Source organism: Onychomys torridus, chromosome 16 (genome assembly GCF_903995425.1).
Source record: "Onychomys torridus chromosome 16, mOncTor1.1, whole genome shotgun sequence".
In the NCBI taxonomy this organism is placed as follows: Eukaryota; Metazoa; Chordata; class Mammalia; order Rodentia; family Cricetidae; genus Onychomys; species Onychomys torridus.
In genome coordinates this window covers 45,667,338-45,694,580 of record NC_050458.1, presented here as the reverse complement: position 1 = coordinate 45,694,580, position 27,243 = coordinate 45,667,338, and the positions used below count along the sequence as shown (strand labels likewise).

At 44.2% G+C, this 27,243-nt stretch overlaps 1 protein-coding gene across 1 annotated transcript in view; it reads left to right on the top strand.

The window, feature by feature from the left end:
• The window catches only part of Enthd1 (ENTH domain containing 1), a 105,909-nt gene that overhangs the window by 28,713 nt on the left and 49,953 nt on the right, over positions 1 to 27,243 (top strand). The window contains exons 3-4 of the mRNA XM_036207527.1: positions 11,372 to 11,490; positions 20,261 to 20,384. Of these exons, the coding sequence (XP_036063420.1) occupies positions 11,372 to 11,490; positions 20,261 to 20,384 (243 nt within the window). The remainder of the gene's footprint in view (positions 1 to 11,371; positions 11,491 to 20,260; positions 20,385 to 27,243) is intronic.

Here is a 27,243-nt window from a genome sequence, read left to right as displayed (position 1 = left end):
ATGCTACACAAGCACTTACTTCAGAACTGTGCCCTCAGCCCTAGAAAGAGTGCAGATTATAAACACGACAACAAAGGAGTTAGTGAGCGAGCGAGCGAGCGAGCGCTGTGTGGTAGGCGGTATTCTGTGTTAGCCCAGTGTCCTGTGTTTCTGTCTAATCTCCCCCCACAAGGGTAGAACCTGTGGATAATTACCCCTAATTGCTACGTTATATGGGGGAAATTATTCAGGTGGGCTTAATCTACCCACAGGACTCTCGGAAGCATAGCATTTTCTCCAGCCAGTGTTAGAGGACAAAGTGAGAGGTTCCGAGTCGGAGAAGGACATGGCACACCACTGCTGGCCTGAAGATGAGGGGTGAGGATAAAAGTGGCTTCTAGGAGCTGCCAGGAGGCCCCAGTTACCAGCTATCAAGGAAATGAGGCCTCAGCCAAGAGCGTTTAATTCCACCAAAACCTGAATGGCCTTGGAAGTAATTCTTCCTCAGTCTTCATGGGGATTCTGCTGGACTGACACCTTGATTTTGGCCTCAGACTCAGAAACAGTTCAGTGTGAGGAAGTGTCTCCTTGCTCCTCCTGCTGCTTTTGTGTTGAAGTCTGAGTTGTGTTGATTTTTGCGCTGTAGTGAAGTCGGGATCTTAGTTCGTTCTTCTGCATGTGAGCATCTGGTTTTCTCAGCCCCTCTTACTGAAGCACCCATCCATCCTCTCCATGGTGTGTGTTCTTGGCACTGTTGATGCTCAGCTGACCGTAAGCGTGTGGACTCATTTCTGAGCACTCTGTTCTGATCCATGCATCTATATGTCTGGTTTGTTCTAGCACCAACTGTTCTCATCGGTTTCTGTGGATTTTTCTGTAGTAGACTTTGAGATTAAAATCCACCATATAGAAAATAGAAAAAGCATGGGAGATCTTTCCATTTTCTTCTTTTTTAAAAATATATTTATTTATTAATTTTTTTTTCATTTTACACACCAACCCCAGTTCCCCCTTCCTCCCCTTCTCCCGCCTCCTCACCTCCCTCCCACTCTGCCCCCATCCACTCCTCAGAGTGGGTAAGGCCTCCCATGGTAGTCAACAAAGTCTGGCATACCAAGTTGAAGGAGAGCCTAGCCCCTCCCCATTGTATCAAGGCTGAGCAAGGTATCCCACCACAGGGAATGGGCTCCAAAAAGCCAGGTCATGCACCTGGGATAAGTCCTGGCCCTGCTGCCAGGGACCCCACAAACAGATCAAGCCACACAACTGTCACCCGTATTCAGCAGGCCTAGTTCGGTCCCATGCAGGTTCCCGAGCTGTCAGTCCAGAATCAGTGAGCTCCAACTAGCACCAGTCAGCTGTCTCTGTGGGTTTCCCCCATCATGATCTTGATCCCCTCTCTTCCTCCTCCTCCTTTTTTTTTTTTTTTTTTTTTGAATGCCGAATGCCGTTTATTGAAGGAGGGAGGAGGTCTTGAATATAGGCTTACAGCACAATGGGAGAACCCTGGAGGGCAGAAGTTCACTTCTGATTTTTTTTTTTTTTTTTGAGCTGAGGATCGAACCCTGGGCCTTGCACTTGCTAGGCAAGCACCCTACCATTGAGCTAAATCCCCACCCCCCCCCCCCCGCTCCTGATGTTTTACAATCTTGCATCTAAGCTGGTAATGCCCAATATGCTGGATACACAGACAAGGAGCTTCCCTTAAGCATTCAGGAGGGTGGAATCTCGAAAGGAATTAGCATAGGGAGGATATCAAGATCAAGGTCGGCAAGCAAGGCAACAGTTACCCAAAATGGGGGCCTGGGTCCTACAGGTCCCCCCTCCCCCTTTTACTAAAAAAATGAGCTTCTGACTTAGGTTGCATGGGACGTCAGCAGATCACCTTACCCATCATGGAGACACCTGTCCAGGCCACACAGGTGCTCTGTCTTGGGTTGGTGAGCGCCCCCCAGGCATTACCCATCTCTGAATACTCATTATCATACAGGCTCAGTTGTGTGAGAGCTGCAGAGTTGACTGTTGCCAAAGATCTCTAAGTGGCGCTGGGCTTGCAATCTGTGTGTTCGACACAGCAAAGACCAACAGAAGTCTTAACCCATCCATAGCCGCTAGGCTAAAGGCAGCTGAGCCATTCCCTTCCTTAATGAGCCTTACTGAAAATTGGAGTCCTTGTAAGATGGTATCCCGAGAGCAAATGGAACTTGAGTTTGTAAATTTATAACTTTCAAAACCAATCGAAATGTATATAACTATTGATTTAAATTTGTCCTGTCCATTTTCTAATATCTTCTTCACTTTCTTTCTTCAGAGACTTAAAGTTCTTATCATACAGATCTTTCACTTGCTTAGTTAGAGTTACCCCAAGGTATTTTATATTATTTGTGGCTATTGTAAAGGGTGATGTTTCTCTGATTTCTTTCTCAGCCCCTTTTTCATTTGTATATAGGAGGGCTACTGATTTTTTTGAGTTAATCTTGTATCCTGCCATCTTACTGAAGGTGTTTATCAGCTGTAGGAGTTCCCTGGTAGAATTTTTGGGGTCACTTATGTATATTATCATATCGTCTGCAAATAATGAAAGTTTGACTTCTTCCTTTCCAATTTGTATCCCCTTGATCTCCTTTTGTTGTCTTATTGCTCTAGCTAGAACTTCAAGTACTATATTGAATAAGTATGGGGAGAGTGGACAGCCTTGTCTTGTTCCTGATTTTAGTGGAATCGTTTTGAGTTTCTCTCCATTTAATTTGATGTTGGCTGTCAGCTTGCTGTAAATTGCCTTTATTATGTTTAGGTATGTTCCTTGTATTCCTGATCTCTCTAGAACCTTTATCATGAAGGGGTGTTGGATTTTGTCAAAGGCTTTTTCAGCATCCAATGAGATGATCATGTGTTTTTTTTTTCTTTCAGTTTGTTTATATGGTGTATTACATTGACAGATTTTCATATGTTGAACCATCCTTGCATCCCTAGGATGAAGCCTACTTGGTCATGGGAGGGAAGGGATGGCCAGACTGCAACCCACAGCTCCAGAGAGGCTAGCTAACAGGAACAGACCCTAGGAGGGACACATGGATGACCCTGTGAAGGAGAAGTAGATGAGATCTATATGAGTGGACTGGGGGGGGGGGTTGGCAGAGGGCAAGGAGTGGGGATGAGAACATAGGGAAATGGGAGGGTCAAGCTGGCACAGGGACAGAGTGGGAGGGCAGGGAGGAAGATACCATGATAGATGCAGACATCATGGGAATAGGAAGAGGCAGGGTGCTGGGGAGGCTCTCAGAAATCCACAAGGTGGACCCCACCTTGGTCTGCTGGCAGTGGTCCAGAGGGTGCCTGGACTGGTCTACTCTGGTGACCAGCCTAACAAATAACCTAGCTGTCATCATAGAGCCTTTGTACATTGACTGATAGAGGCAGAAACAGAAATCCACGGCCAGGCACCAGGCTGAGCTCCAGGAATCTAATTGATGAGAGAGAAGAGAGATACAGCAGATGAGGAACATCAAGATCATGATGGGAGGACATGCAGAGATGACCGGCCACACTAGTGGAAGCCCATGAACTGTGGACTGGTGGCTATGGAGCCCACATGGGACTGGACTAGGCCCTCTGGACATGGAAGATGGTTGTTTGGCTTGAACTGCTTGGGGGGCACCCAGGCAGGGTGATCGGGATCCATCCCTGGTCTATGGGCAGGCTTCTGGAATCCAGTGCCTGTGGTGTGACACCTTGCTCAGTCTTGGTGCAGTGAGAAGGGGCTTGGACCTGCCTAGGCTCAGTGTGCTGGGCTCTGCTGATTCCCCATGGGAGACCTCGATTTGGGGGGTGTGGGGATGCAGGGTGGCTTGGGAAAGAGGGCTGAGTGTTGGGAGGAGGGAGGAGGGAGGAGGGGTGGTGTCTGTGGATGGCATGTGGAGTGAGTAGAAAGTTTCTTAATAAAGAAAAATGAAAAAAAAAAGTAGAAAATGATCAGAAGACTATGGGAAATTTCCTAACACATATAATTGAAAAAGGATTAGTGTCCAGGGTACATAAAGAATTCCTGCTAATCAGTATAAAGCGGGGAGAGGTGGACAGAAAATGGGCACAGCAGACATTTTCTAGCGAAGTGGGAGCACGGTTCATGATGTCAGCAACAACAGCTGTGAAGGGAAGACTTCATCCATCTGCTTCTCCATCCCGCCTCCTCATTTCCTGTTGTGGCATGAATGCATTTGTTTACTTGCCTGGTTATTTACTTACAGTCATTTGGCATTTTGACATGCTATTGCCATCTACGAATGCGTTGGGCCACACTCACAACTCTTCTGGGATGCACGTGGCCCATGGGCTACAGGTCGGACGTGCCTATTGAGGGCAGTGGTGTTAATGGCTATGAGTTCTGGTCCAGGAGCCATGTGATCTGGATCTGGTGTGGTCTTGGCTGTCTTTTTAGCCCCTCCCCTTGCAAATGTGCTTCCTGACGTACAGATAATGTAGACTCTTGTGGGGCTGGAGCCTGAGGTAAATGAGCAGATACAGCTACAGCACCGTGAACTTGGGCTGTGGCCTGTTCCACTCTTCCCACCACATCTGAGACCAGCTTGTTCTCCCCACCAAGTTAGAGTTTGGGGGTACTCCTTTCTGTACAGAAGAAGGGGGGAAAGCTGAGCTGAAGCCATGTACGCCTTCTCTAGAACACCCAGACTCTGCTTTGTTTCTTGCTCTCTCGTAAAGGGTTCTGCCCGTTCTGCCCCCTTGGGATTTGTGTCCTAGGTCTACAGGGCAGGGAAGAGAGCCTTGCACTTTAGATAATCTGCCCAACTCAGTGTGAAGCTGGCTGTACCTGCTTGCTCTCAGTGTGGCAGCGTCTTCGCACATCTCTCGTGGGTGGACAGTCAGAAGAGCAGCATTGTCCATTGCGTTTCCAGGTTCCAGACACGCGCATACTCACAAGATCTGGACATCGCAGCTCCCGTACAGAGTTGGGGGAAGACAGGCTTCTGGGCCTTGTTTCTCTTCTTGATCATCAGCCGTTTTAGTTTCTTTCTTTTAAAAGTTAATTACTTTTAGTCATGCCTGTTTCCATATAAGGCTTTTGTTACTTTTTGTTTGTTTTTGTTTTTATATCCCAATCAAAGTTTCCCCTCACTCCCTTCTTCCCAATTCTCCTCCACTGTTTCTTTTCAGATACAGGTAGGCCCCACATGGATATCAGCCATGGTATATCAAGTTGCAGTGAGACTAGGCACTTAGGAATCTCAGCATTTGGGAGGCAGAGAGACGGGAGGGTCCCCAGAGTTCACTAGTCACCCGGCCTAACTGAATTAGTAAGGTCTAGGCTCTGTGAGAGACCTCATTTCAAAAAACAAGGTACAGAGTAATTAAGTGCACACTGCTGGACCTGGCTTTTTACGTGGGCCCTGGAGATCGCACCTCAGGTTCTCCAGAGTACATACATAGCACCTTAACAACCAAGCCATCGCTCCAGCACCTGGGTCTTTTCTAAGATAGAATAAATTACCTTTTATAAAAACTTTTTTAAAAACTGAGTCTCACTGTGCTGCCCAGAATGGCCTCCAGAGTTGGGTCTTAGCACCCTTCCTCTATCCTCCTTAGACTACAGTGTATGCCACCATCCTGGTTCTGAAGAATAACTTGGAGTGACTGACAGAAGTTTACTTAAATCACAACTGAGAGGACCCTGTTAATCTTTGATGACAGTGTTTGTTAACACGAGGGGACAGTTTGGATTTGTTGGTTTTCAGGGCATCTCAAGTCCAGAGTCACAGTTGCACTGATAATGTCTTGTAGCCAGTCAGTTCCATATCTAGTCTCAGAGCTGTCACGGGGACCATCAGTTCTGCTTGAGATATTATCTGAGTGCTGCAGGCTCAACAGGATCTCCTCCCTCTCCAGATAGTCTACACAGTTCTGCAGCCACAGTGTTGAGCCGCTCACCTAATCTAACGAAGCACATCTCACTTCCAGTGTGTGCTGTCTGACATCAAGGAAGGAGGACCGTGAACGTCCAAAGGCTTTCTGTAGCCTGGCTGCTTCTCTTCTTGTCCATAGATAGCTTCATAGTATCTTAACCACTGTGTTGCCTTTTTGAACTGTCAACCTGATACAACCTACAGTCACCTAGGAAGAGAGTCTCAATGAGGGATTGTCTAGACCAGGTTGGCCAATGGGCATGTCTGTGGAGGAATGTCTTGCTTGTTATTGAGGTGGGCAGACCCATCCTTGTGTGGGCAATGCCAGGGCCTCGCTTGGCTTCGGAACTGTGTAAGAGTGAAGAAGGCTCACTGTGTACAAGCAAGTACTTTCATGTCTCTGCTCTCGACTGCGGCTGTGATGTGACTAGCTGCTTGACTTCCTGCCTTGACTTCCCCTAATGACGGGCTGTGATCTGGAATTGTAAGCCAGCTAGCCCTTTCTTCTCTTTTGTTGTTTTGTTGTCAAGGTTACAGAACAGAAGTGAAACGAGAGAGGTGATTCTGGGCCAGAGTGCATCTCAAACCGAGCATGAGGTTTTCCCTTCGTGACTCGTTCTGTGCTCGACTTCTCTTACAGTTTCCTCAGAGGGACCTTCTGAAATGCTTATTCATCTACCCCTGTGCTGTCAAAAGCCTGGAGCCATGTCATTTCAGAGATAATTTTGCTGCTGAATACTGAAAGAGCAGTCATTATAGTTTCTGATTAAACCTAGGGAAAGCAGATAGACGATGGAAGCTCCGAGTCCCCACTGTTTGCCAGGATTAATTGGAAAGTGTCCAAGTCAAAACTAAGTCCATTTTAATGACTCATCTTCATGTAATGCTGCAACAAAGTGAAAAGCTACAAATGTAAATGCGAAGTCCTCGGTATTTCTTCAGGATCTGGCACCAATGTCCTTGTGCCTTCTGCCCAAGAAATGATTTCTGACTTCTGTGTTTACTGGGATGCATACCACCCCTCAAAGCCCCTTCAAATTTCACCCCTCCTTGAGGCTGCTCTATAGTTAGTTAGGGAAGTCAGTTCTTCCCCATCAGCCTGTCTGTGTGCAAGGCTTAACTTCCTTTCAGGCTGTGGACTTGAAGGCAGAGCCTAACTCATGCAGACCTATTGCCTCTAAGGCATTTTTCTTGCATGATCCCAGACTTACATATATCTTGCAACTTTTGGGGTTTGAAATTTGGGTTATTTTGAGTAAATAACTATAAAGTCTGGCATGTTATAAATGTAGACATAAAAGAAGACAAGAAAAACACGTCTAGCAGGATGGCATCTAACTGTTGAGGTGTGAAAAAAAATGCCCCCATAGGGAGTGACGTTATTAGGAGGTGTGGCTTTGCTGGAGTAGGTGTGGCCTTGTTGGAGGAAATGTGTCACTGTGGGTATGGACTTGGAGGCCTCCTGTGCTCAAGCTATGCCCACTGTGGAACACAGACTCCTTCTGCTATCTGTGGATCAAGATGTAGAACTCTCAGCTCCTTCTCCAGCTCCATGTCTGCTTGCATGCCACTATGTCCTGCCACAATAATGGACTGAACCTCTGAAACTGTAAGCCAGCTCCAATTAAATGTTTTTCTTTATAAGAGTTACAGTGGTCATGGTGTCTCTTCATAGCAATAGAAACCCTAACTAAGACGTCTGTAATTCCAGCTACTTTGGAGGCTGAGGCAAGGGCATCATGAGTTCAAGGCCAGCCTGAACTACAAATGAGACTGTTTCAAAATAAAATATAAAGAGTTCTTGCCTAGCATGCATAATACCCAGTTCAATGTCCAATACCAAAGGGAGGGGAGGGGAGAAGAAAATTACACCCCATAAATGTTGTCACTTTTTTATTTTTATTTTTAATTATGTGTGTGTGTATCTGTGTCTCTGTGTGGGTTTGTGCACATGAGTGAGTGCTAGTGGAGACCAGAAGAGGGCTTAGTTCCTCTGCAGCTGGAGTTCCAGGCTGACACCTGATGTGGGTGCTGACAACCAAACTCAGCTCTTCTGCAATAGCAGTACGTTCTCTTAACCACGGCCTGCTCTCCCCACTCCAGCTCACATCCTGAGGAGTGTAAGGCCCATTCAGATTGAGACCTGCAGTCGTTCACTTAAAACACTTTGTGGCAGTCCTTTCTCTTGGTGAAGTCGGAATTGCTTTCACATCCCTCACTGAGTCTTATTTTTATATGTAGTGTTTTCATGCTTGAAAGTCTTTTTAAAATACCAAATACATGAATAAATTGTGGGGTTTTTTTTGAAGCCAAATCTCACCATAGAGCCCAGGCTGAATATGCAGGCTGACTTCAAACTTAGCCATGCCCCTGTCTCTGCCCCAAGAGTGGGCATACAGACATGCAGCCATCATGCCAGGCTAGATTGCCTTCTGGTACACAATCTACCAAAACCACTGAATTCATAATACATTCTTATAAGTACTTATCACATGTAAAGAGTCTAACTTAATTGGAAGCACATGCTTTTATGTGCTAAGAGGGACCATTCACCCACATGTGAGTACCACTCATTGCGCGCTGTAAGCATGTCGCAATATCCATTTTAGTTCATGATTCTTATAGCTATCAGTACAGTGAAGACTTGTTCACATAAATCACAGCCAGGACAGGAAGTGCTTTATTGTAGCACTGTCAATCAGTCCTGTGAATTCCTTCCAAGTAATGTGCCAACAATCACCTAGTGACTCATTATAGAAATATTTCCTCTCTTGTCGACTGTCACTTGGTGAGTCTTTTCTTCCATGCTTTTGAAAGCAAAGAGTTGGGAACACATTGTTTGGGGAAAGATTTTTCTAAACAGTCATTAGCAGCAATTTACTTTTTTCAATTTCTAGGAATAATAATAATAAAAAACCCCACTTTACTAAAAATCTATCAACTATTAATTAAACTTTTTCTCTAACCTAACATAATCAAAAATTGCAGGGAAATGCAAATCCTAACTGCCTTCTAACTGTCGGTGTAATGTGTTTTCCAGAAACTGATTTTATAGTTTACACCTGAAATGTTTTCAGTTCTTCAAAACAGCAGATTTGGTTTATGCAACTTTTGGGAAATATCTACCATATAATCTACTTGGCAAATGCAACCCTCACTGTGAAAACAATAAATTGAATTGGATTTCAAGTGTCCTTTTCTCCATAAAATGTCTTATTTATTCTAATAAATACAAGCATTTATCCTCTTTCCTTTGTGGTGGTTTGAATATGAATGGCCCCCATAGACTCTTGTGTTTGGATGCTTGGGACGCATTAGGAGGTGTTGGAGTAAATGTGGCCTTGTAGAAGGAGGTGTGTCACTGTGGAGGCTGGCTTTGAGGTCTCATGTGCTCAAGCTATGCCCAGTATGGTACACAGTCTCCTTCTGCTGCCTGTGAATCAAGATGTAGAACTTCTCCATCACCGTGTCTGCCTGCAAGCCGCCATGATGAAAATGAACTAAACTTCTGAATTGTAAGCCAGCCCCAATTAAATGTTTTCCTTTATAAGAGTTGCCATGGTCATGGTGTCTCTTCATAGCAGTGTAAACCCCAACTAAGACAACCTTCAAATCTCTACATCTTTTATAATTATTATATTTTTATTTACTTATTTTGGGTGCATAAGTGCATGTGTATGTGTACGCATACCTATCATAGCATGTGAATGGAGGTCAGAGAACAACTTGCAGTGCCTTTACCTGCTAAGCCATCTTGTTTGCCATTATGTTGCCCCATTGAAGGCTAAGTCATGGCAATATGAAGTACTTACACTGGTATCTCATGGAGCCCAGTCTGGCCTTAGAATCTGTACATAGCAGATACTGACCCTGATCTCAGGATCCTCCTGCCTCTGCCTCCTCAATGCTAGGATTTCAGGCATACACCACCATGCTGCCATAGGACTCCTAAATCCTTTCCTAAGGTGACTAGCTCAGGCTTGGAGCCTTGTGAACTGTTGCAAGGATAACATAAAGATGCCACCCCCCCCCCCTACACACAGGCTTTTATTACTCTGCTCTCAGGGGACTCTTCCTTAGGAGTGATGTGTTCTTTGATCATAGCTGGGGATGTTAAATGAAATTGGTCACCTGTCCTGCTGTTCCATGCTATGATACAATTTTTCTGAATATCAGGTGTCCTTGTTTGGACTAGTCTAAGTATCCCATATCACCATTACTTTGCCTTCAAAAGACTATGTGTGGGACAATATACTGGGATTTCCCTGTCTTGAAATGGCTTGCTGGTTTTGCTGTTTCTACTATCGGTACCTTATATTTGAGGAAGAAGACTCATTCTGATGTGGATGAGTGGATGGATGATGTGTCTTTGCTTTGTGAAGTAGGGGAGATGATTAATGGCAAAGAGGAGAGAGCTGGCCAAGCCCTCCCAGGCAAATGGGCTTTTGGAAGAAAGATCTGCAGATATTGCAGAGCTGGAAATTGATTCCTTTAAAAAGGTCAGTGTGGCTGGGTGGTGGTGGCACATGCCTTTAATTAATCCCAGCACTCGGGAGGCCAGCCTGGTTTACAGAGTGAGATCCAGGACAGGCACCAAAACTACATGGAGAAACCCTGTCTCGAAAAACAAAACAAAATAAAATAAAATAAAATAAAAAGATCAGTGTGATCTTAGCCCCTGAGGGGTACTTATGTTCCCCCACAAGTGTGCAGACACCAATATGAAGACAGCTATCTTATACCTCTTATTGTCTACCATAGCATGCCAAGATAGAGTAGCTTTAATACTTTTAGATGTTTCCCTTTTTAGTGTTCATGTATGCTGGGTGAATGCTTTACAGCTGAGCTGCATCCTGGCCTAAAGGTTCATTTTTAGAGCTGGTACTAATAGACAGCAACTAATCCAGGAAGGCAAAGCATATTAAACTGAAAAGAATGCCAAATGTAATAAACAGATGCCAGTTTACCCGGTGTATTTTCTCTTTTATACTTAAAATTTTTGTTTTCCATTAAAGGCTTATTTGCCTCCTCAAATAATCTACACATTTCCAATCACATGAAATTCACTTTGCAGGATAATGACTCCTTAAATATTCTAATAATCATGGTCATCATTCTTGCAATGCTGAAATTCCCTTTGAATAATGTTTACCTTTTGAAGTTCTAGTTTGTTATATGTTGCTATGTGTTACACTATAGCTGCCACTACATTTTACATTATTTTGAAATACTTCAGATAACAAAACTATAACAGAATTGCTGAGGTAAGACAGGGCCGTGGACTTCAAATAGATTTTGGACCCCTCTGGGCTTGCTAATGTTGTAAAGCATTGAATCCTCAGAGGTGGATGTTGGTGTGTGGTGTATATTTAGTAGGCAGAATTAATCTTCAGAAGTAATTAAAGTTATATACAAATATAAAAGTAACACTTTTTTTCCCCCAAAGTAAAACCTGAGCGTTATGTTGTTGGCAGAAAACACCTCCAAGGCTAGGCTGAGGCTGGAACAGTGCCAGGATATCCCCTCGCCTGCTGGACCCTCCCTGGCCAAGGACTCTCATCCACTCAGGATGAAGAAGTGGAAATCAACAGAGGTGAGATGCTCCAGTTCCCTTTGCCACTGTGCCAGGTAACCAGACATGCAATTAAAACCCGAGTGCATTCTTTTGCAGCTTTGGAGGTCAAAGCGTCTGCAAGGCTACCTGTCTGCTCCAACTTTTCCGTCTCATCCTTGGCATTTGTGTTCTAGGTTACTCAAGGCTGAAATATCAGCAACATAAAATTGAGTTGAATTTGCCTTTATCTTATAGTTTGTGCGGTTCATTTATCTATTTTGTAGTGCTGGACATGGAACCCAGTGCATGCTGGACAAACACTCTACCACTGAGCTATAGCCATAGCCTTAAAAAGCCTTTATTGTAACTTTACAGGAAGTTGACAAAACAGTACAGCCTTAAGTGATCTTCTCCCTGCTTCCCCCTATGTTGACAGATAATGAAATTTAAACATTTTCATCCCCATTTTCCTTCCTTATCCCCTACCTCCCATGGAGCCCTTCTTCTCAGCAAGTCCTGCCTGCACAAGATTAGGTCTGACAACATTTCATCATAGATGGGGGAGGAGCCCATGATGCCCCACCCCTCCTCCATTCATGTCTTCTGTTGTGTGGCCACTGAGTTTACTTTCCCAAGCACGAGTGGGAGATGTTTTAGTGGAGCAAGGGCAGCTTGTCTGTGGCTACATCACTGAAGAAAACGATGTCCCCCTCCCTCTCCACAACAATTGACAGTAGTGCCTCTGGAGGGGTGGAGCCTCATGGTTAAGTGGGGGCATGGAGGTGGGAGCTGGATTGTAGGGTGGGGAACACTTCTCTCTGCCCCAGTACAAGAAGAGGGTCACCCCTGAAGGACTGAGGCCCACAATGATTCTTTGTCTTTAGCACCCCCAAGCAGCCGCAGCTTTAAAGGGAGACCTGCCTCTGGGGGAGTTGAAACAGGATTGGGAAAAGCATATTCCCAGGCCTGCCTGGTCATCACCACTGAGCATGCTCGTCTCCCAACCACTCAGGGCATCTGCTCTGGCCAGAGGGACCTCCAGAGTACAGCTTCAGACTAAAGTGTGGAAGCAAGTGCCAAGGCAGCTAACAGATGAGGCAGCCTCCTCCTCATTTCATCCCACCACTGTGCCACTTACCCTCTGCCTCATCCATGCACACAGAGATCCATTCCCAAGAGCCCAGGTCTCCATTTTCTTCTCCTTTTCATGTTTTTCTCCATAGTACTCTACTGTGCAAAGGAGCCACCAGAACCAGAGCCAGCACCGGCTGTATCCCTTCCGAGTTCTCCGACCTCAGACCCACTCCTCATCCTCATTAGGCTTGCATGGGCCAACACATATTTCTGGTTCTGACACAAAGCTCTTCAAATGCTACTTTTTTCTATTGCTTTGGAATTCTATTAGGTACTCATTTGGTCCATTTAATCTGTCAGTTATTTTTTGTCTCCCTCTTCCTGATGCACTTCTGGCTGTCTTCTAGTCCCTGTGTCCTTCCTTTCCTTGCTGGGGCCTGTCCTGGGAGCTGTTTTCACTGGAGTGGCCGGCTGCCTTCACTCCCAGGACCTCAGACTGCTTCTGGTCACTCAGCCTCACTCGGGCCTCTTCCTGTACTTGTCTGTAAGTGGCAACCGTAATAATAAGAGTTTTTCCAGGTTTGATAGAAGCACAGAGACAGATTGCAGGTGAAAACATCCTTTAGAAACACCCAGCATTTGGAGTGGAGAGGGCTGGGAGAGCAGGCACAGCAGCAGCAGCCCCTGCTTCTCCTTCAGGACCATCCTCTCCCTTGTCTTTTTGAGGCATCTGCACATAGTTCCTTTTAGTGCTTTTTAGATTTGCTTCTTCTCATTTGGTCAAGAGTGACCTGTTTTTTGGTTTTAGAATATTGGATCATAAGCTTTTCTCGCACAGGTCATGGTGTGTGTGTGTGTGTCTGTCTGTCTGTGTGTGTGTGTCTCTGTGTGTGTGTGTGTGTGTGTGTGTGTGTGTGTGTGTGTGTGTGTGTGGTGTCTCTTTTACCCCTCCCTCCCTAACAGGCCCCCCTCATCCTGCCCCCTGCCCTTCTACAGTGCTAGCTGCAGGACTCACACCGGCCGCTGAGGTCCCCTCTCCCACCGATGTCAGAGATATTGCCTATCTGGTCCAGAGAACACAGGGTATGGAGGGCCAGCTGCTAGGGAAGCGTGTCCCGTCCTGTGGTCAGCTGCTGAGGGAGGGAGTGTGTCTCCCTCAGTGGCGTGCTCCCTCGGGCTGTTCCTGCTCCTTCCTTGATGAACAGAGATCTAGTTCCTAGTGTGCTGCCTGCTCTTCCTTCCCTGGGGAAGCTGCTCCTTGACCACCTGCTGCTTTTCCTAGGAAGGGGGTTTGAGTTCCTGACTGACCTCTGTCCTCAATCCTTTTAGGTACTGGATTTAAGGGCTTTCCTAGGAATTGGGGAAGGGATTTATATAGTCCAATTTTACTGTTTCTTAATGCATATCAACTTACAGATGAAAAAAACTAGATAATTTTAAAAGATAAGGCATGATTTTAAAATTCACTATTAATTTCTTTGGTGCTGATGGCTTTTCAGTAGGAAACTGACTTGACTATCCCTCTGTGTAGTAGAGCCCAAGACATCAAATACCACCTGACTTCTTGTACCAATCTTTAAATCTTGACAGTTTTACCTTGTTTTAGAGGAACTCTCAGTTTGTGGTCTACAAAACAATATATTTTGTATTGGTAAGACAATGATAACTACTTTCACAGGGAGTATTCCAGAAGCTGAAGGCATGATTGTGTGCTAACAGCATCCCATTACCCTCTTGCCAAGCATGATCGCCTGTTACACTAGGGACATTCAGAGCAGTCCAACGTGTCTTCTCTAGCTACGTGTTCCTGTAGCGGAAGACAGACCCTAGCAAGTTGAGCAGTAGAGCTAATTGCTGTTGCAGTGAACTACCTGCACTTGCCCATCTGCACGACGGCCAGCCCCTTGTTTCTCCGTGCATAAGGGAGCAGTGTTGCCCAGGGCTTGGACAGAGAGAGGAGGCTTTAAAATGTCTCTTTAAAAACTCAGATAGAACTATTTAATTATTCTCTTTCTACAACTGAGAGAAAAATTATCTTAAAAAAACAAAATTATTTTAAAATATATTTTAAAGATTTATTTATATGGGTGTGTATGCCTGCTTGTATGAGCGAGTGTCTCATGTGTGCAGTGCCTTGGAGGCCAAAGGTGTTGGATCCCCTGGAACTGGAGTTACAGACAGTTGTAAGCCAGTAGATGCGGATGCTGGGAACTGAACTCCAATCCTCTGGAAGAGCGCTGATGCTCATGGCCACGCCCAGCTTTTTTTAACATGGGTACTGGGGATCTGAACTCTGGGTCCTCATGCCTGTGCAGCAAGTGCTCTTGCTGACTGAGCCACTGCTCCAGCCCCAGGCTTCATTTTTATTTTGGTACTATTCACTTTCCATTAGTTCTCATTATGTAACTTAAAGCTCCTAGTAAAAATAGTGGGGAAAATTAAAATCAAAAGAAATGAGCTGGTAATCCATAAAGACACGGAGGAAACTTTAATGCCCATTAGAAGTGCAAGAGGGGGGCTGGAGAGATGGCTCAGAGGTTAAGAACACTGACTAATCTTCCAGAGGTCCTGAGTTCAATTCCCAGCACCCGCATGGTGGCTCATAGCCATCTGTAATGAGCTCTGGCACCCTCTTCTGTGTACATAATAAATAAATAAATCTTTAAAAAAAAAAATCCAGGCGGTGGTGGCGCACACCTTTAATCCCAGCACTCGGGAGGCAGAGACAGGTGGATCTCTGTGAGTTCGAGGCCAGCCTGGTCTCCAAAGTGAGTTCCAGGAAAGGCGCAAAGCTACACAGAGAAACCCTGTCTCGAAAAACCAAAAAAATAAGTAAATAAATAAATAAATAATAATAGTAGTAAGTGCAAGAGGCCAGAGAAAGTGTATGTATCACAGGAGTCCAGCAATAGGAGTCTGGGAAAGACAGAGCTCTGTAGAGTACAAGGATTGGAGTCTCCGGGGTGCAGGAAGGGGTCCATAGACAGCTCAGGGAGGGCTTTTAGGGAAACTACTCTGTACAATAATGACCAGCATATGTCATTAGACCATTGCCCAAACCCAAAGCATGAAGGGCAGCAGGGTGTATCCAGTGCAAACTACAGATCCGAGTGAGTGTGTGTCTGTAGTCGGCTGCCACAGCCCCACCATTCAGGGACCATGCCACAATATCACTGCAGATAAGATGGACAGGGTGCACAGAGAACTCTGTACCTTCTGCACAGCTTTGCTATAAACCCCTTTGGGTTTAGCTCTGAAATATATTCTGTTTTGTTTTTTTTTTAAAGGAGACTTTTTATAAAGTCTTAGAGTAAGACAATATTTCTGAGAAAACTTAAACTCTAGAAGTAATAATGGAATGATAAGTTGATTTGGCTACATAAAAGTTAAAGACTTCTATAAGGCAAAAAATAAAGTAAAAATTTTTAAGAAGTTAAAAACTGAAAATGAACAATAAGCTGATAATGAGATACTTCTTCAATAGCTCAACAGTTTTATAGAGGGCAGTCAGGATGGCTCTGTGGGTGAGGGTGCTTGCTGCCAATCCTGGGACCTGAGTTCAATCCCTGGGACCCACACGATGGAAGGAGAGAACGAACGGACTCTGACAAGTTGTGCTCTGACATCTGTATGTGAAGTATGGCATGCGTGCTCCCTCCCCTACACCCCAAAATGAGTAAATGAATATAATAAGTTTCTTTAAGAAGCTGCAGCTGAGTGGTAGAGAATGCTTTATGTACTTAAGGCCCTGAATCCAATCTATAGCACCAAAAATATACACATGAAAGGATGAGATACCTTCAAGGTAACTTTCAGTCTCACATGTAATGAGGTCGAAGAAAATTGTGTGCCTTTCCCACTAATGCACAACTGTTTCATTGCTACCAACCTGCATTTGCACCGAGAGCAAGAGTCACTCCAACACGCTGCTGGGTCCACGCAGGTGCGACTTTGGAGAGCACGATCTGGCGCCGTTCAAACTCAGAACAAGCCCACCTGAGTATGCAGCAATGCTACCGTGAATGTACAGCCTGAAAAGGTGGCTGGATGAAGCCTTTTCATTGCAGACATTTTAATAGCTAGAAACAAGAAAAATCCTGAAATGCTTACCAATAGGGGATGATTAAGTTAATTTACACATCAGGAATCCAGCTCAGCTCTGTCCCGAGAGAAGCACATTTGTAATGCATACTTCAGTGACAGAAGCCTGTGTGGGGACAGCACTCGGTGATGAACACGGCTGAGTGCTTACTTTAGTTGTCCAAGTGGAGGAACTCAGCCCCTTTGGAGAAGTGAGCCATGTTGTTTGGTGGTTTGCAGCGAGTGTTTTCTAATCTGAGAAGTGATACTGAAAGCACAAATATAGGCATTCAAATGGACTTTATCATTTTTTTCAAATGGACTTTATCATTTTTTTCAAATGGACTTTTAAGCAGAAGCAATGATGTAGCAGAGATGGGAAAGATGAACAAACATAATTAGAATAAGCATAATTTCCACTTCTCTAGCAACTCTGGTGAGTTCAAATTTCTGCAAATAGTGTCGACAAATTGCACAGAAATAAATCAAAGGGCAAAATTTGTATGGTCTTCATTTTGCAAAATACTTAGCGGAAGCATCAGAACAGACATTTATCATCCATCACTATTGATTTAGCAACTCACAGCAACATAGAAGGTTTTGGTCAGCCTTAATTTTGTGTGAACCACTTCACAACATCCCTATCAGTTGCTATGGAAACAGCTGCAACCAAAAAAAAAAAATTGCAACCTTGTTTTTTTTGTGTGTTGTTGTTGTTGTTGTTGTTGTTGTTGTTTTCCAGTCTCCTCAAGCAGGAAAGAAGGGTTTGTTTGTTTGTTTTAGCTTTAGTTTTTGAGGTAGTAAAAGCTACAAATAACCTTATTATCCAGCTTAATTATAAAAACCCTGGAGAGTATGAAGAAAGAAAACAGACCAGCGTCCATTATAAACATAAAAGGTTTCCTCAGTTTTGAAAGTAATGCTCTGGTGAGCCCTGCTCTACTGTTGAAAGCTCTGTTCTGCTAAGAATTTTATTTGTGGGGCAGAAGAGATGGTTCAGTCAGTGAGAACACTTGCCGTGCAAGCATGAGGATCTGGTTTCAGATCCCGAGTACCCAAAGAGAGAGGGGTGTGTGACCGTGAGCATCTGTGAGTGCAGCGCTGGATGCAGGGATTGGGGGGTGCAGAGACAGAAGTATTCTACAAAACCATGAGCTCAAGGTTCAGTGTCAAGAGACTATGTCTCAAGAGAATAAGGCACAGAGCAAAAGAGGACATCCACATGATCCTCCAACTTTCAAATGCTTGTGCATACACATTTGCTCTTGCATGCAAGCATACACACAATTCAATGGACATGGTTAAATATGTAGAAGTGTGCATTTCTTTTTAGCACTAAAAGACATGCTACTGTCTGGATGTAGCATTCACCCGTTTATCTACCAAAGCTTGCTTCCGAGTTTTGTCAGTCATGAATAAAACGGCCATGAACATTGTGGTTAAATAAACCAGACTCAGATATCAGATAACACGTTTTCTCATCAATGTAGGATGTAGATTTATACACACACACACACACACACACACACACACACACACACGTGTAGATTTTTTGTCCTTGAGAACGTGGAAAGCTTTGTATCATTATAAAATGTAATTACTAAAGTATAAAATGAAATTAACATGCCTTGCATTCATTTGGGTTTTTTCTTCTGTGATGATAGTATTTTTGCTCTGAGATGATGATGAGTTTAATGGGTGCAAAATCCAACAGGTAACCATGGATACACTGTTTGCATTATCTTTTCTATCCTTAGCATGGAAGAAAGAAGACACAGATACAAGATAGAAGAGATTGTCATAATCTGATAGGCTTGACTTGAGTTGGTGGCATGTCAGTCTGAGTTCATATAATGTGTCTTGTCAGTAAGCTAAAGAAAAAAATCATAAGATAATTTCACTTGATAGAGTAATGCATTTGATAGAGTCCAGCACCCATTTATGGAAAAGCTCAGCAAACTTGAAACCAGATGGTGGGCAAACAATATGAATAGTACCTCAGCAAATATGGATAGCAAAGAAATGCTGGGAGAGATAGCCAGCCCTGTCAGCCTGGAGGCACGTACAGTGACATATCGGAACGGCTGAAACAGAAACAGTGACAGGACCACATACTGATGAGGATGTGGAGGGATCGGACTGCTCCTGTTTTGCTGGTGGGAATTTAAAAAGGTGAAGTCACCACAATTTGGTAATATCTTATAAAATGGAACACATGGGGTAGAGGCAGGGCTTGTGGTTAAAAGCACTTCCTGCTCTTTAAAGGACCCAGGTTTGGTTCTCAGCACCCATATGGCAGCTCTCACCGCCTGTAAGTCCAGTTTCAAGGGATCCAACACCCTCATCTGGCCTTTGGGCACCAGGGATACAATGATGTATTGATACACATGCAGGCAAAACATTAATATACAATAAATAAATAAATCATTTAAAATAGAACCAACTAAATATGTGTCTGTGCTGGATACAGTTAATTCCAACACTCAGGAGGCAGAGACAGATGGATATCTGAGTTCCAGGTCAGCCAGGGCTACATAAAGAGATCCTGTCTCAAAAACAACAAAACCTGAATGTGACATCCATCCATATACTCTGACAATGTCACCTCTAGCCATTATCTCATAGATATGGAAATTTACTTACATCATATTAAAAACCTGCACCCACCAATTTTATCTGTAACAGCCCAAATTTAAAAAGAAACCAGATGTATTTGGATGGGTTAAACATCAGTGTGTGGTGTACACCTCAGCAGTGAAGAGGAAGGGACTTTGGATGTGTACAACTTGGGTGCATCTCTAGGAACTGTGTTGGATGAAAAGAGCCAGTCCTAAAGGGTTGCATACTGTTTGGTCCCATTTATATAACACACTTTGAATGTCAAAATTATAGACAGGCCAAACAGATTTGTAAGAGTCTGGGATAGAAATGCTGTGTCTCCTGGCTGAGTTCATGTCATACCCCAAACATGATGTCCTAGTTAGGGTTACTATTGCTATAATGAAACACCATGGCCAAAAACAATTTGGGGGAAGAAAGGGTTTATTTCACTCACAGTTCCATGTAACAGTTATCACCAAAGCAGTGAGGGCAGGAACCTAAGCTGGGCAGGATCCTGGAGGCAGGAACTGATGCAGAGGTCATGGAGAGTGCTACTTACTGACTTGCTCCACATGGCTTGCTCAGCCTGCTTTCTTATAGACCCCAGGACCACCAGCCCAGGGGTGGTTCCGTCCACAATGGGCTAGTCCCCCTTAATCACTGATTAAGAAAATGCCCTACAGGGTTGCCTACAGGCTGATATTATGGAAGCATTTTCTCAGATGAGCCTTCCCCTCTCCAGTGACTATAACTTGTATCAAGTTGACTAGCCAACACACACACACACACACACACACACACACACACACACACACACACACACGATTTTCTTTTGATCCTATGTCTGGGTATGTGCACATGAGTGCAACTTCCTTCAGAGGCCAGAGGCATCAGTTCTCCTGGAGCTGGAGTGACAGGCAGTTGTGAGCTGTTGCATGCACATGCTGGGATCCAGCGCCAGTCCTTCCAAGGACAGTACACACTCATAAAGGCTGAACCATCTCTGGTGCAGTTTTTGTTTTTCAATGCATGTATCCCTTCTTGTTTCTGTCAGGACCTAACATTGCTGCATGATGAGTGTCCGAAGCACCCTTTGCCCGCCACACCTCCTTCCATCACCTCTCCCACGTCCTGGCTGTCAGAAGGGGAAGCAGAAGTCTGCACCCTCTGGGATGCAGGTAATTGGGTTATGGACGGAAGTTTCTCCAGAGACATGAGTACAATTCACTGGGAGAGAAGTCTACACAAATATAAGATTTGATTTTGAAATATAGCAACAGTTGGCTTCGTTTGTCATTGATAATCTGGGACAGGATTATATGATAAATCTAACCCATGCATGGCCATTTTGTCAGTCACTTGCTTCACTGGTTTATAGTTCTTTCACTTCTTTATCATTTTGTTTAAAAATTAACTATAAACTTTAAACCATTTTTTGAAAGCTTTAAAGAACAGAACTAATTTTCTGTACTTAAAAAAGATTTATTTTTATTTTTTAAATATGTATGAGGATTTTGCATGCATACTTGTCTGTGCACCACAAGTGTGTCTTTGTGCCATGGAGGCCAGAAGAGGGCGGCAGATCCCCTGGAACTGGGGTTAGAGACTCTTGTGAATCACCATGTGGGTGGTGAGTATTGAGCCTGTGTCCTTTGCAAGAGCAGCCAGTGCCCTTAACTGTTGAGCCACCTCCCCAGCCCAATTTTAGCATGTTTTTTAAAATGTAACTTATTTTTGATGAAGTTTAATGACTGAGATCCTTCTAAAGTAGGCATTAAGTGAAAATGTGAATAAGCATAATACATAGCTCAATCCTGCAGCTTACTTAATCATCTCTTGATTAATTACTTAATCATCTCTTGAATAATTAACATTAGAAAAGGATACAGTATAAATCTAGGTGTGATGGCTAACAGTTGCCATCCCACCACTCAGGATGGTGAGACAGAAGGATTACCACAAACTTAAAGCCAGCCTCATCCAAGCCAACCTGGACTGCAGTGTAAGACCCTGTCTCAAAAACCTGGAGGGCAAGGGCACAGGATAAAATTATACAAAATGACCCAAAGTCACCTCCAATACATGACAATGTTGGGTCCCACCTGGGCTCTGCTGCTGTCAGGACTCTCTGAAGTCTGGCTCGGGTTGAGCTCTCCTCCTGTCTCTGCTCTGCATGAAGTCCCAATTTGCGATATAGTTTGGAGCTGAGGATGGAGACCAGGCCTCGTGGCATGCATGTTAAGTGCACACTATACACAATGCTGCATCCTCGCTGCAACAGGCTTTTCCTCTAGGCTCGCTTCGCAAGTAGGGTGGACCATCCTTCACCAAGATGTGAATGAGACGTCCTCAGTACCCCTCACCCCTTGTCTGTCTTTTCTGTGAATGAGACATCCTCAGTACCCCTCATGCCTTGTCTCTATCTCCCGGTCATCCTCTCTTGTCTCACAGAGGCCATTCCTCATGGTTTAGGTTCTTTCTGCTCCCTGTTCTTGGACCACAGTGTCTTAGTATAGACTTACTTTCCTTACAAGCACATGTTTATAAATAGTTTTTCTAAAGTCTTGTAAGAACTTAAAGAATACTTTAATAAATACAATAAAACTTGAGGTTGTGATGATATTTGTGTGGGGTGGCATTTGCACAGGTAATTGTTATAAATGGCTGTAATCTTGGGACAGTTTGCTTGACATTTAAATTTTGTAGTTAATTAATTAATTTTTGAGACAGTGTCTCACTATGTAGCTTTCGCTGGCCTGGAACTCACCATGTAGACCAGGCTGTCCTGGAAATAACTCACAGAGATCCACCTGCCTCTGCCTCCTGGGTGCTGGGATTGAAGGTGTGCACCACCACATCCACCTTGCTTAGTGTTCTTGTAACACCCTTTACAGCAGACGCCCAAGTCCAACAGCTTGAAGGAAGAGCAGTAGGGAACTTACTTGAATTCTAACGTCGCCTAACATTTTTTCCTCCTAGCATTTCAAATCTAGACTTTCTTTTTGAGAGCAGTTTTAGAGTCCAGCAGAGCTCAGTGGAAAGTGCAGTGTCTCCACTGCTGTGCAGAACATACACAGCTTGTCACTATCCACATTTATTGCAGTCAAGCTTGTGTTGATGCGATGGCCATTCTAAGTCTGTAGCTCTGTCCCAGTTCACTCTTGGTGTGGGACATTCTGTGGGTCTGAATAGCATGGCAAACATACACTATTGCCTCCCTCAGCCCTGTCAGCCAGGGACCTTTTTACCGTCTTCATAGTTTTTCCTTTCTTAGACTGTTAGGGCATTGGAGTCATGCATCAGTAACCACTTTAGGTTGGCTCCTTTGAGGTTCTGTCCTGATTGAAGGTTCTCCTCATGACTGGATCACTTCTTTCTTCTGAGTGCAGAATAAGATGGGCCAGCTTATTGATTTGCCCACTGTAGGACAGTCTGGTTGCTTTTGGTTCTGCAGATACCAATAAGTAAGCAGCCAAGGTGGGCTTTTGTATGGATATGTATTTTCCCTCTAACACTTTAACACAAGTGAAGTTGAGTATAGGTGAGAATCAGAGGCTACCCTGAGGAGGAGAAACCACAGAACGTGCTACATGAAGGAACGCCTCTGCTGTTGTTCTTAGCCAGAACCCATCTAAGTCAGGGGAGCTCTTCCTGTTATTTTTAATGTATGAGTATGTGGGGTATGTGTGTGTGTGTGTGTGTGTGTGTGTGTGTGTGTGTGTGTGTGTATGCACACACCGTGTGTAGAAGAGGCTTGAAGTTAATGTCAGGTGTTGTTCTCAGTGGCTCTCCACTTTGTTTACCGAGGCAGGCAGGGTCTCTCACTGAACCCAGAGCTCACCACTTCTACTAGTCTTGTTAGCGGGCTTGCCCCAGGAACCAGTCTTTGCCTCCTGAGTGCTGTGATTACAGGCAGGCTGCATGCCTACCCTGCTTTTATGTGCAACAAGCACTTTATCTACTGAGCCATCTCCCCAGATCCTTTTCCTATTTTTAAGCCTTTCTTTTCTCCAGCCTTGCCCTAGCTTGCTAAAATGCAGATCCTAGCATTTCGCTTCCCAGCTTTACAACTGTCAACAGCTCTCTGCTGCCAGGGAGATAAATCTAATTTTTTTCATATTGTCATATGAACTTTCCATAGTTTGATCCCAGTCAATCTTTCTGGACCCATCACCCCAAACAGCCAGCACTTTCAGGGTTCTGCAACATTCCGTGTGTGGTCCCCTCTCTTTAGACTGTCTCTGCTCTGGAGTAACACGCTGGTCTAAATTTTGTGATGTAAACACCATTATTATGGTTATGGATTCACTGGGTCAGGAATTAGGACAAGGCACAGTGGGCAGGCATGGCTTGCCTCTTCCATGATGGATAGATGTCTGAGCCTCAGCTGAGGAGCTCAAAGGCCAGGACAGGGATCTTCTGCAGGCTTGCTCCCTCCTGTGTCTGGCCGTCGCTGCTGGCTGTCCACTGGGGGCCTCAGTTTCTCTCCACATGAGCCTATTTAAGTGGTCTTTCCACATGGGCTAGTGAGAGCTTCCTCACAGCATGTCGACTGGGTTCCCAGGGTGAGCATATTCTGTCCAAGCAGAGCACAGAGACCCAGTAGACGCTGTGTAATCAATCTCAGAAGTCATGCCATCATGCTTCCAGTATGTTCTGTAACCAAGTCAGAAGACAGGAGAGTAGACCTCTACCTCTCCATGGAGGGCCATACCACATTTAAAGAAAAAAAGCAGTGGGTGGGATACACGTTGGTAATACATGTATGTACCAGTGCGTGAGTTTGGAAAATGTCTATCAGCTTTCTATCACATTATAAATATTTGACAAAATCCTACTCAAATAGCAAGACCCAGTGAAAATGTCATGACTGTTATAAAGTCTGTGTGCTAAGTAACTTCTCCTTTCAATATGGTCTCACATGACTTTCCCAACACCTCTATTATAAGATGTTTCAATTTTTTTTTCCCCCCCCGAGATAGTATTTCTCTGTAGTTTTGGTACCTGTCCTCGATCTCACTCTGTAGACCAGGCTGGCCTTGAACTCACAGGGATCCACTTGGCTCTGCCTCCTGAGTGCTGGGATTAAAGGCGTGCACCACCGCTGCCTGGCTTAAATTGGTGTTTTAATCTGTATAAATTATACCTGATTTATAACTACATGAGTTAATAAGTTAACATACTCACTGAAAACATTCTAACATTGGAAATAAAGCCACACTGCATCCTGACTATTCCTTGTGCAACACAGTCATCTCCACAGGGTTAACAGTTAATCAATTGGTAAGAAGTTTTAGACCTTTCTCTGTGTATTTACACACACACATATATGTTTTGAATTGTATACAGCTAACTTTATTTTGTTTTAGAACATTATTCTTTATTTTTCCTGAAACTATGTGACATGTAAGAATAACACTTTGGTGGGGAAGGAGGGCGGTGTGGTGGTGGAAAGATTGCTCAGTGTTTAGAGCACTTGCTGTTTTTCAGAAGATCGGAGTTCAGTACACACACACACACACACACACACACACACACACACACACAAAAGAGTCTTAAGAAACAAGAACACCACTTGATCACTCTTCTGTGTGTGTCACTCTGCAGAGATCTGTCCTGATCTTCTGTGATGTCTGGGTAGACAGTTTACATGTTCATCACCATGCAGAGATCTGTCCTGATCTTCTGTGATGTCTGGGTAGACAGTTTACATGTTCATCACCATGCAGAGATCTGTCCTGATCTTCTGTGATGTCTGGGTAGACAGTTTACATGTCTGTCACCATGCAGAGATCTGTCCTGATCTTCTGTGATGTCTGGGTAGACAATTTATTCCCCTATGGTCGACATTTGGTGCTTTGTATTTTTCACTCATAATCATGTTTTTGGTGAGTAGCCTTGTAAACATATGTGAGTATTCTTCAGGGTGGATTTTTAGAAATAGCTTTCCTACGCTGTGTTGTCTGACCATCTTTGTCTTCATTGTTGCTATCAGTTAGCTCCTCAAATATCAGTGAAATCCAAGCTTGCAGAACACCAGAGCCCAGCCCCTCACACCCTCACCAGCACTTGTTATTTTCAATCCTTATATTTTTATCACTTGTATGAAAGTTGCATTGCATAGCTGGTATAATTGGACTATTTCCACATATTGATTGGGTGTTTTTATTTCCTCCTCTGTGGCTTGCCTATTTATATAATTAACCCATTTGTCTTGTGTATTGTTTGTTGTTCATCTGAATTGATTTTGTAGCATTACATATATATGCACATATAATTTATGTCTGTAATTTGTGTTGCAAATCTCTTCCAGGCTGTGGCTTGTCTTTCAGCTTTCTCAGTGATGTGTTCAAAGAAGTTGTAGGTTGTGTATCATACTTTGTCCTTCCTAGCTTGTGAGTATGTGTTTCACAGGATGAAAAGCAGCTGTTGGGTTATAGGTGTGGCTCAGTCAGTAGAATGCCTGCCACACAATTGTGAAGACCTAAATTCGGATCCCCAGAGCCTGGCATAGAGTAGATTATCTAACAAAAACCCCAACAAGGCATGAGAAGCTCTCTTTTGGGTTGTTGGTCGGGATTGTCCAAGGGAACCCCAAAGCATACAGCCCATTGCTGTTGCCCTTGGTTGACCCCAGAGGTGGAAGGTAAGGCCTTGTTCCTGAAGACACCATGCATTTTGGACATAGGGCCCAGAGAACCTCCCATGGATCTGATCTGAAAGCCTCTGCCCTGTGGACTAACTTTCATGGTACCAGAAGGTGCCATGCATCCCCCAATCAACAGTGCTGTCCAGCTATGATGCCCAGGAGACATCAACAGCCAGCATGGAACAGTAATGCTAAGGGGGTGGTAGTGGCATGCATACCTTGGCAGAAACCATTCGCTCTCTAATTGGCCTAAGGCCCACTCAACAAATAAACTGTACCTGGGTCTAGAATCCTAGCCAACTACTAAAGGGTAGTGAAGTCATGGATCTTGGAAGAGAACCTTCAACTGCCCTTTAACTAAAACAGCAGAGTCCCCAAATAAATGAGAAATATTTATCTTCATACCCACATCTAAGCATAGTTCTCACCCCTCAGCAAAGAAACTTCTCTTTACAACAAAGGGAGACTATTGCAAAAGTCCACAGCCAATCAAAATGCAGAGTTGTGCAGCCCAATCTTAACTGATACAGCTACAGCACAACTCCTGCATCTAAGGCTCAGGATCATAACAGAAGAAGGTCAGAAAGATTGTAAGAGCCAGAGGAACAGGAAGTTTGCTGGGAGATGATGTCTCCTAGAAATGTCAGAAGCTACACCCATGAAGTCTCACCACCATGGCTGCCTAAACAAGATTTGAACATAGACAATACTGATAGCCATGCTAACATGGAAAGGAGAAAGCTTATGAGGCCTCAGCCCTAGACAAAGCACTCCAGGTAACTAAGGAATGCTGAGAGCAGGAGAAATAGTCTTCACCAGAGAAGAGCCACCAGTGGTTATCCAGTACCAAATGGTTATCCAGTACCAAATGGTTATCCAGTACCAAATGGTTATCCAGTACCAAATGGTTATCCAGTACCAAATGGTTATCCAGTACCAAATGGTTATCCAGTACCAAATGGTTATCCAGTACCAAATGGTTATCCAGTACCAAATGGTTATCCAGTACCAAATGGTTATCCAGTACCAAATGGTTATCCAGTACCAAATGGTTATCCATTACCAAATGGTTATCCAGTACCAAATGGTTATCCATTACCAAATGGTTATCCAGTACCAAATGGTCAGCTCTGGAAAAGTACATACAAGGAGAGAGAGAGAGAGAGAGAGAGAGAGAGAGAGAGAGAGAGAGAGGATTAAAGAAAAAGAGGCCATGAATTTGAGAGAGAATACGGGAGGGGATGGGGGTACATGGCAAAGTTTGGAGGGAGGAAAGGGAAGGGAGAAATATAATTGTATCTCAAAATTTAAATTATTTAATAGGGAAAAAACCCTGATATAGTGCATGCATTCTTATCCTGGCCTTAGGGGAAGGGGGTGGAGACAGG